Source organism: Capricornis sumatraensis, chromosome 2 (genome assembly GCF_032405125.1).
Source record: "Capricornis sumatraensis isolate serow.1 chromosome 2, serow.2, whole genome shotgun sequence".
In the NCBI taxonomy this organism is placed as follows: Eukaryota; Metazoa; Chordata; class Mammalia; order Artiodactyla; family Bovidae; genus Capricornis; species Capricornis sumatraensis.
This window is the reverse complement of record NC_091070.1, coordinates 171,406,645-171,419,254: the sequence shown is the minus strand read 5'-3', so window position 1 is coordinate 171,419,254 and position 12,610 is coordinate 171,406,645. Positions and strand designations below refer to the sequence as shown.

Sequence of the window (12,610 nt, the reverse complement as noted above, 5' to 3'; positions counted from 1 at the left end):
TGGGGAAACAAGGCCTATTCAAAGGACAAAAAATAAATACTCAGAAACTTTCCCCAAAGAAACATTCATATCAACTTTATTGGACCCCAAAAGTTTTAAAACAACACTTTTAAAATTCGCTCAAAGATATGAAGGAAAATATAGACAAAGAAGTAAAGGAAATAAGGAAAACAATCCATGAATAAAATATCAATGAAGGCATGGAAATAATCAAAGAAACAGAATTGGGGGGGGTGCAGAAAAATAAAACAACCAAACTGAAAAGTTTACTGTGCAGTGCTTAGTCCTTCAGTCATGTCTGACTCTTTGTAAGCCTATGGACTATAGCCTGCCAGGCTCTTCTGTGCATGGGGAATCCCCAGGCAAGAATACTGGAATGCATTGCCAGTCCCTTCTCCAGGAAATCTTCCCACCCCAGGGTCTGACCTCAGGTCTCCTGCATTGCAGATGGATTCTTTACCATTTGAAGCCAGCAGGAAAGCCCAAAAAGTTCATGAGAAGGGTTCAAAAACAGACCTTTAAAAAAGAAAGCAGAATCAGCAAAATTTAAAGATGTCATTTGAAGTAACTGAGCCTGAGGAACAAAATGAGAAGAGAATGAAGATAAGTGAACAGAGACTAAAAACCTTATAAAATCCCATAAAATGTTCTAATATATTCATTACAGAATTCCCAGGAAAAGAAGAGAGAAAGGAGCAGAAAGGTTATTTGAAGAAAAATTGGCTGAACTCTCAAATTTGAGGAAATATATGAATTTGCAAATCAAAGAAGCTCTATGAATCCCAAGGAAGATAAACAAAATGAAACTCATATTGAAAGACAGAATAAAAAAACTGTCAAAAGTCCCAAACGAGGTGAGAAATTTGAAAGCCAAAAGAGAAAGTGAGTCATCACATACAAAGGATTTTCAATAAGACAACCAGCAAATGCATCAGCAGAAACTTTACAATTGAGAAGACAGCGGGATGATATATTTAAAATGCTGAAATTAAAAAAAAAAAAGGTGTCCACTGAGAATTTTATATTTAGTAAAACTACCTTTGATAGTCAATTTTATATGACAATCTAGGCCATGGTACTCAGATGTTTGGTCACACATTATTTCAGATGTTTCTGTGAAGGTAAATTTTGGACAATATTAACACTTAACCAATAGACCTTGAGTAAGGATATTCTATAATAAAATAAAGACATGAAAGATATTATATAATAAAATAAAGATGTTGTATAACAAAATAAAGGCATTACATAAAAGAGGGTGAGTTAACCAACAAAACATAATAATTATGAACACACATGTGTCAGACTTCAGTTGCACAAAATATATGATCCAAACATTTACAGAATTGAAAGCAGACATAAACATCTCTGCAATAAATGGTAGGAGACTTCAGTGCCTCACTTTCAATACAGGATAGAACAACAGAGAGATCAAAAAGTAAATGGAAGATTCAAACAAAACTATAGATCAACTGGACCTCACAGACATATGCAAAACACTCGGTCAATCACAGCAGAATATACATTTTTCTCAAGTGTATATGGGACATAATCCAGGATACACAGTATGTAAGGCCATAAGACAAGTTTTAAAAAATGTTAAAATACTGAAATCATACCAAATGTATTTTGAAATCATAAGGGAATGAAAAAATCAACAGCATAAGGAAAAATGGAAAATTCATAAATCTGTGAAAGTTAAATGGCATACTGTTAAAGAGCCAATAAGTCAGAGAAGAAATCACAATGGAAAGTATAAAATATCTTGAGGCAAATAAAAATGCATGCACAGTATACTGAAACTTATGGGATGCAGCAAAATTAGTGCCAAGAAGCAAGAATAAAGTGTAAAGTGATCACATTACAGAAAGAGAAAGATTGGAAGTAAACAAACTATATTCCTTATGGAATTAGAAAAAGAAGAATGAACTAAACTCAAAGCTAGCAGAAAAAAAGGAAATATTAAATACTAGCATAGAAATAACAAAAGAGAATTATAAAAACAACAGAAAAAAAAAACCAGAAAACAGGATTTGCTTCTTCAAAAAAGTAAGCAAAGTTTGTAAAACTTTATCTAGAAAGACTAAGAGAAAAACATAGATAAGGATCAAATAGCTAAAATCAGAAATCAAAGGGGACTAATCAATATTACAAAAATAAAAAATATTATGAGTACTATAAAGTTATATTCAAATAAATTGGAAAACTTAGAAGAAATGGTCAAATTCCTAGAAATATGCAACTATGAACAATGAATCATGAAGAAACAGAAATTCTAAATGGATTTATAATTCACAAGGAGATTGAAAAATAATCAAAGACATCCCAACATCTTCCCAAAGAAAGCTGAAGACCAGATGGCTCCCTTAGTGAAGAAGAATGAATAACAATACTTCTCAAATTCTTCCAAAAAATTGAAGAGGAAGGATTATATCCTAACTCCTATGAGGTTATATTATTAGCTTGATACCAAAGCCAGACAAAGAAACTATAAATAATGAAAATGAATATACTTTATGAATATTGATATAAAAATCCTCAACAAAATTCAATTAAACAGCATATTTAAAATATTACACACTGAGACCAAGTGGGAATTATTCTTGAAATCCAAAAAATGGTACAATATATGAAAATCAACATAATATACATTAACAGAATGAATTAAAAAAAACACAATTATCTCAGTCGGTGCAGGATAAAGAATGGCAAAATTCAACAAATTTTGATGATAAAAAATACCCAACAAACAGGGAACAGAAGGAAACTACCTTGCTTGCTAAGTGGCTCAGTGATAAAGATTCTGTCTGTCAATGCAGGAGACACACAAGAGTTGGGTTCTACTCCTGGGTTGGGAATATCCCCTGGAGGAGGAAACCCACTCCAGTATTCTTGCCTGAAAAATCCCACAGACAGAAAAGCCTGGTGGGCTACAGTCCATGGGGTCACAAAGTGGCAGACATCACTGAGAACACATGCATGCACACATCTCAACATAAGTTAGTATAGGAAATTAACATTACTTTGCTGACAAAGGTCCGACTAGTCAAAGCTATGGGTTCTTCCAGTAGTCATGTATGGATGTGAGAGTTGGACTATAAAGAAAGCTGAGCGCCGAAGAATTGATGCTTTTGGACTGTGGTGTTGGAGAAGACTCTTGCGAGTCCCTTGGACTGCAAGATCAAACCAATCAATCCTAACGGAAATCAGTCCTGAATATTCATCAGAAGGACTGATGCTGAAGCTGAAGCTGATATGAAGAACTAACTCATTGGAAAAGACCCTCATGCTGGGAAAGACTGAAGGCAGGAGGAGAAGGGGACGGCAGAGGATGAGATGGTTGGATGACATCACCAACTCGATGGACATGAGTTTGAGCAAGATCTGGGAGTTGGTGATGGACAGGGAAGCCAGGTGTGCTGCAGTCCATGGGGTCGCAAAGAGTTGGAGATGACTGAGCGACTGAACTGAACTGACGGTAACAACAAGGTCTTCCCTGTTGGCTCAGTGGTAAAGAATCCACCTGTCAATGCAGGAGATGAAGGTTTAACCCCTGGTTTGGGAAGATCAGCTGGAGAAGGAAATAGCCACCCACTCCAGTATCCTTGCCTGAAAAATCTCATGGACAGCGGAGCCTGGTGGGCTACAGTCTATGGGGTCACAGTCAGACATGACTAAGCATGCATGTATGCACAAACCTCAACATAATTTACATCATATGGGAAAATATAAGGGCTTCCCTGGCAGCTCAGTGGTAAAGAATCCACCTGCCAATGCAAGAGAAGCAATTTGACTCCTGGGTTGGAAGATCCCCTGGAGAAGGAAAAATCCACCCACCCTAGTATTCTTGCCTGGGAAATCCTATGGACAAATGATCCTGATGTGCTACAGTCCACTAAGTCACAAAAGAGTCAGACAAAACTTAGCAAATGAAAATAACAAGAAAATAACACACTTAACATCACAGTCAATGTAAAATACTGAAAAAATTTTCCTCTAAGATCATGAATAAGACAAGGATGCCTACTTTTGTCTCTGGTATTTAATATAGTACTGGAAGTCCTAGCCAGACCATTTAGGCAAAGAAATGAATTAAAAGACATGCAAATTAGGTAGAAATAAAATTATCTCTCTTCATAGAGGACATGATCTGATATTTAGAAAAATCTTGAAGATTTTAAACAAACACACACACTCTGACATGCCCCCAATCCTGTCAGAATTAATAGACAAATTCAGCAAAATTACAGAACACAAGCCAATACACAAGTATCTTTTGTTTTTCTACACATTCTCAAAGAATCCAAAAAGGAAATTAAGAAAATTCCATTTATAATAGTATCAAGAAGACTACCATACACAGAATAAACTTAACCAAAGAGGTGAGGAAACTGTACATTGAAACGTTAATGCACTGATGAAAGAAATTAGAGATGACACAAGTAAGTGACATCCTGCGTTTATGAACTTGAAGACTTAATATTGTTAGGCTACTATTCAAAGTAATCTACAAATTCAATGCAATCCACATAAAAATCCACTTTTTCTCACACATAAGCCCCCATTTTAAAACTTACTGCAAAGCTTTGGTAATCAAAACAGCATGGCTCTGATATAAAGACAGACACACAAATTAAGGGGAACAGAATAAGAGCCCAGATGTAAACCCCTGCAGGTATGGTCAAATGACTTTCAACATGGGTATCAAAACCATTCAATGGGGAAAGACAACCTTTCAACAAAATGTTGGAAAAACTGCATTCCATATGCAAAAAAGTGAAACTGGACCCTTACTTTGCATCGTATGCAAAATTAACCCCAAATGGATTAACAGTCTAAATATAAGGACTAAAACTATAAAATTCTTAGAGGAAGACACAGGGCAAAAGACTTCATGACAGGATTTTGAATGATTTCTTTGTTATAACACCAAAAGCACATACAACACACACAAAAACAAATAGCCCAGGGGGAGGATATATGTATAGGTACAGCTAATTCACACTGTTGTACAGCAGAAACTAACATACCATTGCAAAATAACAACCTAAATACCTCAACTTCATTAAAATTTTCTGCATCAAAAGTAGGCAATCCACAGAATGGGGGAAAATATTTGCATATTACATATCCAAAAAGGGGTTGATATTGAGAATATATATATAAATCATACAACTCAACAACAAAAATCAAACAAACTAACAAGGAAATGGGCAAATGATGTGAATAGATATCTGTCCAAAGACGAAACACAAATAATAAATAAACACAATAAAAATGCTCAACATCACTAATGATTATGGAAAAGCAAATCAAAACCACAATGAGAATGGTGATTTCCAGAAAAGGGGAGGATGGGAGGAATGGAAGTTAGTGTTCAATGGGTATAACATTCCACTTGAAAGAGTTTATAAAAAGCTCCTGCAGATGGATGGTCATGATGGTTGTACAATATAAATATGCTTAATGTACAGTTAAGATGGTTACAATGGTATGTTCTGTGTTATATTTAATATATGTATTATCTTAAATAAGACAAGAAAAATATTGACAAATGATGGATATAAATTTTCAGATTGAAAAGTCACAATAAAAAAAGAAAATCTTCACCAGCAAACAAATATCTGAGCCAAATCACTGCAAAACTGCAGAATACTTGGTACAGAGATAAACTGCTAAATGTTTCTAGTCAGAAGACAAAAACAACACATAGAACTTCACACACATCAGAATGAGAATAACATGGCAATGGACTTTTCAAAGGTAACACTGGAAGCTAGAAGACAATGAAGCAATTCTGAGAAAACTATGAAGACTCTGCACAGTTAAATCATCAATTAAATATATATGTAGCATAAAAATATTAGGCTTTTAAGCTTTTTTAAATTACTTCTAATGTATAATTTCTCTGTAAACTAGTAAGAAAGTATTGTATTAATATAAGAAAATAAACCAAGAAAAAAAGATATAGAACCCTGTAAACAGGTCATAACACAGTATACGAGACAAATGAATTCTCAGGATCACAGTACTGAATGAATGCACCAAGATGAAGTGATGTACCAATATGACAGCTGTTAAAAACAAGTTTAGAAAGCAAGTAGTCCTGATTAAATTAGCAAATTAAGGTCTCAAGCAGAAGTATATTGAAAAATATATATATGCATGGATGTGCTTGGTGAGAGTTGACTCTTACGATTTTTCCAAACAAGTTTTTAAATAATAGTATAAGAAAGCAAACATAGCCTACTATATTGTATGACTCAGCTGTAAGTAGTTATTTATATAGCCATAATTAAAATGTTAATTACTAATTAATCCCCAAATAGTGAGAATATAATTCTATTAGGAGAAAAGGGGAGGGGATATGTTAAGAATGTGTATTAGAGAGGATTTATAAATAATAAATTATAAATAAATTATTATAAATAAATCTCCATCTACTACAGTAGAAATTGCATACAAATTCTAAAATTAAAAAAGAAATTTTACCAGAATAAATATATAACTTGGAAATATGAAAGTGAGTAACAGAAGAGTCATCAAAAATTATTAAAGTTTATTGCTCTGGGGAAGCTATAAAAGTAAGTAGGAGGGTATGGAGCATGGGACCACTATATGTCCTTCATTTCATTTTGGCTTGTAAACCTAGGATTTAAATAATTGGATTAAAATAACATTACTTTTAAATAAAAGATGCAGAACTTTAGGAAATATATAAACTACATGAATTTAATAGAGAAGTCATGAAATAACAAACAAAGCCATTGACAAATAAGAATATAGTAGAGTTTGATGAGTTCACGTACACAGAAGACAAAAAAACAGGAAGGATAAAGACATCACCATGAATTTTTAAAAAGAAAAATAATCAAATATTTAAGAATTAAAAGGATGGAGGGAGGGAAAAATAGGGAACTAGGTTTAGATATTATACATATCCAGTTATACAAGATGAAAATGTCAGAAGGATCTGCTGTGCCTATAGCTAAATGTATTGTACACTTAAAAAATCTGTTAAGAGGGTAAGCCTAATGCTAAGTGGTCTTATCATAATACTTTTTAAAGGGTTTAAGAGAAAATTGGAAATGGTCAAACAGGAGCAGGCAAGAGTGAATGTGGACATTTTAGGAACCAGTGAACTAAAATGGACTGAAATGGGTGAATTTAACTCAGATGACCATTATATCTACTACTGTGGGCAAGAATCCCAGAAATGGAGTAGCCATCATAGTCAACAAGAGTCCAAAATGAGATACTTGAATGCAATCTCAAAAACGACAGAATGATCTGTTCGTTTCCAAGGCAAACCATTCAGTATCATGGTAATCCAAGTCTATGTCCTGATCAGTAACACTGAAGAAGCTTAAGATGAACAGTTCTATGAATACCTACAAGACCTTTCAGAGCTAACATGCAAAAGAGATGTCCTTTTCATTACAGGGGACTGGGATGCAAAAGTAGGAAGTCAAGAAACACCTGGAGTAACAGGCAAATTTGGCCTTGGAATGCAGACTGAAGCAGGGCAAAGGCTAATAGAGTTTCGCCAAGAAAACGCACTGGTCATAGCAAACACTTTCTTCCACCAACACAAGAGAAGACTGTACACATGGACATCACCAGATGGTCAACACTGAAATCATACTGATTATATTCCTTGCAGCCAAACATGGAGAAGCTCTATACAGTCAGCAAAAACAAGACCGGGAGCTGACTATGGCTCAGATCATGAATTTCTTATGGCCAAATTCAGACTTAAATTGAAGAAAGCAGGAAAAACCACTAGACCATTCAGGTATGACCTAAATCAAATCCTTTACGATTATACAGTGGAAGTGAGAAAGAAATTTAAGGGACTAGATCTGATAGTAGACACAGTACCTGATGAAATATGGATAGAGGTTTGTGACATTCAGCAGGAGACAGGGATCATGACCATTCCCAAGAAAAAAAAATGGAAAAAAGCAAAATGGCTGACTGAGGAGGTATTACAAATAGCTGTGAAAGGAAGACAGGCAAAAAGCAAAGGAGGAAAGGAAAGATATACCATTTGAATGCAGAGTTCCAAAGAATAGCAAAGAGAGATACAAAAGCCTTCCTCAATGATCAATGCAAAGAAATAGAGGAAAACAATAGAATGGGAAAGACTAGAGATCTCTTCAAGAAAATCAGAAATATCAAGGGAACATTGCATGCAAAAATGGGCTCAATAGAGGACAGTAATGGTACAGACCTAACAGAAGCAGAAGATATTAAGAAGAGGTGGCAAGAATACACAGAAGAACTGTATAAAAAAGATCCCCATGACCAATATAATCATGATGGTGTGATCACTCACCTAGAGCCAGACCTGGAATGTGAAGTCAAGTGGGCCTTAGGAAGCATCACTAGGAACAAAGCTAGTGGAGGTGATGGAATTCCAGTTGAGCTATTTCAAATCCAGAAGGATGATGCTGTGAAAGTGCTGCACTCAATATGCCAGCAAATTTGGAAAACTCAGCAGTGGCCACAGGACTGGAAAAGCTCAGCTTTCATTCCAGTCCCAAAGAAAGGTAATGCCAAAGAATGCTCAAACTACTGGACAATTGCACTCATCTCACACGCTAGTAAAGTAATGCTCAAAATTCTCCAAGACAGGCTTCAACAATACATGAACCCTGAACTTCCAGATGCTCAAGCTGCTTTTAAAAAGGCAGAGGATATGGCAAAAACCAATACAGTATTGTAAAGTAAAAAAATAAAAAATAAAACAGGTGGGTACCTTGAAAAAAAAAAAAAAAAAGGGCAGAGGAACCAGAGATCAAATTGCCAATATGTGCTGGATCATCAAAAAAGTAAGAGAGTTCCAGAAAAACATCTATTTCTGCCTTAAAGACTATGCCAAAGCCTTTGACTGTGTGGATCACAATAAACTGTGGAAAATTCTGAAAGAGATGGGAATACAAGACCACGTGACCTGCCTCTTGAGAAATCTGTATGCAGGTCAGGAAGCAACAGTTAGAGCGGGACATGGAACAACAGACTGGTTCCAAACAGGAAAAGGAGTATGACAAGGCTATATATCGTCACCCTGCTTATTTAACTTACATGCAGAGTACATCATGAGAAATGCTGGGCTGGAAGAAGCACAAGCTGGAATTAAGATTGCTGGGAAAAATATCAATAACCTCAGATATGTAGATGACACCACCCTCATGGCTGAAAGTGAAGAAGAACTAAAGAGCTTCCTCATGAAAGTGAAAGAGGAGAGTGAAAAAGTGGGCTTAAAGCTGAACTTTCAGAAAACTGTTTATGGCATCTGGTCCCATCACTTCATGGGAAATAGATGGAGAAACAGTGGAAACAGTGGCAGACTTTATTTTGGGGGGCTCCAAAATCACTGCAGATGGCAACTGCAGCCATGAAATTAAAGACACTTACTCCTTGACAGGAAAGTATGACCAACCTAGACAGCATATTAAAAAGCAGAGACATTATTTGTCAACAAAGGTCTGTCTAGTCAAGGCTACGGTTTTCCAGTAGTCATGTATGGATGTGAGAGTTGGACTATAAAGAAAGCTGAGCGCCGAAGAATTGATGCTTTGAACTGTGGTGTTGGCAAAGACTCTTGTGAGTCCTTTGGATTGCAAGGAGATCTAATCAGTCAATCCTAAAGGAGATCAACCCTGAGTGTTCACTAGAAGAACTGATGTTGAAGCTGAAGCCCCAATATTTGGCCACTGATGAGAAGAGCTGACTCATTTGAAAAGACCCTGATGCTGGGAAAGATTTAAGGCAGGAGGAGCAGGGGACGACAGAGGATGTGATGGTTGGATGTCATCACTGACTCAATAGACATGAGTTTGAAAAAAACCCTGGGAGCTGGTGATGGACATGGAGGCCTGGCATGTTGCAGTCCATGGGGTCACAAAGAGTCAAACACAACTGAGTGACTGAACTGAACTGAACTGAAGAGAAACTTTGAGGAAAAAAAAAAAAAAAAGCAATGCCCTTCTAATTTGGACCAAAAGGAGATCCAACCAGTCCATTCTAAAGGAGATCAGCCCTGGGATTTCTTCGGAAGGATGATGCTAAAGCCGAAACTCCAGTACTTTGGCCACCTCATGTGAAGAGTTGACTCATTGGAAATGACTTTGATGTTGGGAGGGATTGGGGGCAGGAGGAGAAGGGGACGACAGAGGATGAGATGGCTGGATGGCATCACTGACTCAATGGACGTGAATCTGAGTGAACTCTAGGAGTTGGTAATGGACAGGGAGGCCTGGCGTGCTGCGATTCATGGGGTCACAAAGAGTCGGACACGACTGAGCGACTGGACTGAACTGAACTGAATTATTTTACAGAACTGGTTTTATCAGTCTTCTGTGAAAGACAGAGATAAAGAAAGTAATGTCATCTGCTTAGAGTACAACATTTTATCAGATGAAATTCTGTAAAAGCAAAATAAAAACAAGTACACATATGATGGTAGCGTTAGGGGTAAAGAACTCACTTGCTAATGCAGGAGACATAAGAGATGAGAGTTCGAGCCCTGCGTTGGGAAGATCCACTAGATGATGGCATGGCAACCCACTCCAGTATTCTTTTCTGGAGAAACCAATGGACAGAGAAGCCTGGTGGGCTACAGACCATACGGTTGCAAAGAGTCAGACATAATTGAGGCAACTTAGCATGCATGCACAGATATGATGACCAAAATGTTATTAAGATAAAAGTTTTTGTGTAATAAGAAATAATTATCTTCAAGTCTGAAAGACATTTTATATCATTTTTAATTTAAATGATTTATATTAATCTGATAATTGACAGATTTCCTGAAGGACATACCATGCTGACACAGTTATACAGTAACAAAAAAATTCAATATGGTTCTTGCTAATGTGTGTGTGTTTTCAGTTGCTCAGTGTGTCCAACTCTGCAACCCCACATATTGTAGTCTGCTACGGTCCTCTTCCATGGGATTTTCCCACCAAGAATACTGGAGTGGGTTGCCATGTCCTCTTTCAGGGGATCTTCCTGAACCCAGAGATCAAATCTACATCTCTGTGTCTCCTGCATTGTAGGTAGATTCTTTATGGCTGATCCACTGAGGGAGCCCTTCTTGATAATACTTATTTCTAATCCCCAACTGCTAGTCAAAATCAGGGCTTTCATATTCATGAAACAACTTTCTGAATATATATATATTTATAAAATATTAAATGAAATATAGATATTTTATTTAGAAGTCTCAACATATATTTCATGGAGTTATATTTATAGTTCAAATTAACATGCCCAATGTTTAACAAATATAATTACTCTTCATCAAAATATGTTTATTAAATATAATTTAAAAATTCATACAACTAACCTTTTTGAATGAGATATCTTGGTTTTCTTGTTTTTAATTCATATAAAATAGAAGAAACATGTTTTCTCTGTTCAGAAGAATATTTTAAATCAACAGGAGAATATATACTCTGTGGAAACAAAATAAAAGCAATGACAACAATGATAATATCTCATATATGTCTTAGAGTTCTCAAAGAACTCTCACATGTATTATAATACATTATCATGATTGACTTTTATTTTAAAAAACAACATCAAAACCTCTGTGAGGTAGGCAGAGTTTAAAATAGATGAAAAGAGTTCCATTATGTATGATTCTGATCAACAGCCCGCCTATTAAGAGCTGATGATATACTTAAGACAATGTTCTAACAGAGACTGAGGGGAAGGGAAAGGGGATCCGTCAGGAGGGTGACATGACAAAGGAACTCGAAAGGAGAAGAAATAAGAATAAACAAAAGAAGCAAGAAGCTTTCCTTCAGAGAGCCTGAAGGAAGATTCTAAGAAAGAAGGGACAAAATTATTTCACAGAACACTAAAGGACAGTAAAACAGGAAGAAATACCTGGGGCCAAAATTATCACAAGCCTTAAAAGTATGTGTGGAAAGGATAATAAGTAGCATACTGATAAGGAGCCCTGTGGAGAACAGAGGCACTCTCAGATGTAAACCATACAATCCCTGTAAACTGGTTGGGAATGGTTTTATAATTGATACTGTGTTATCTCTTTCTTCACAGTCCATTCAGCATTGGTACAGATAACTACTTGAGCATCAAATATCATATCTATATTTCAGTCAGCAAGATGGAACAAAGGATAAAATGATAAAAGGGCACAGGCCATGTTGTCTTAAGGAACTTTCCTAGAGGCCCTTCCAGTAACTTCTATTCACATCTCATTGACTTCCCACAACTGAAACTGAGAAGGCAAGAAATGCAGCTTTTGTGCTATGGACTTTACTTCCTGGAGTAAAATGGCGGCTCTGTTACCAAAAAAGAAGAGAAGGACAGACATTCGTACACAACTAACACATTGCTACAGAAATATATATATATATATATATATCAGAATTTTAGGAAGAGACAAACGCTTGTATTAGGAAAAACCTTTCCAGGATATTATGTTTTCCTTGATGACAACCACTGGTCTAAATTTTGATGATTCATTGGTCTAAATTTTGATTAGACATATATATTTATATGTGTGTATGTGTATATATATATATACTTGTGAATCATAAATATATTTGTAATTTGTGAATTTGTAAATATATAT

The 12,610-nt window shown here is 35.8% G+C and overlaps 1 protein-coding gene across 1 annotated transcript in view; it reads right to left on the bottom strand.

Annotated features, from left to right (window-relative positions):
- LRRIQ3 (leucine rich repeats and IQ motif containing 3) overlaps window positions 1-12,610 on the bottom strand; it is a 170,612-nt gene that overhangs the window by 73,351 nt on the left and 84,651 nt on the right. Inside the window, exon 5 of the mRNA XM_068966640.1 lies at window positions 11,354-11,462. Within this exon, the coding sequence (XP_068822741.1) occupies window positions 11,354-11,462 (109 nt within the window). The remainder of the gene's footprint in view (window positions 1-11,353; window positions 11,463-12,610) is intronic.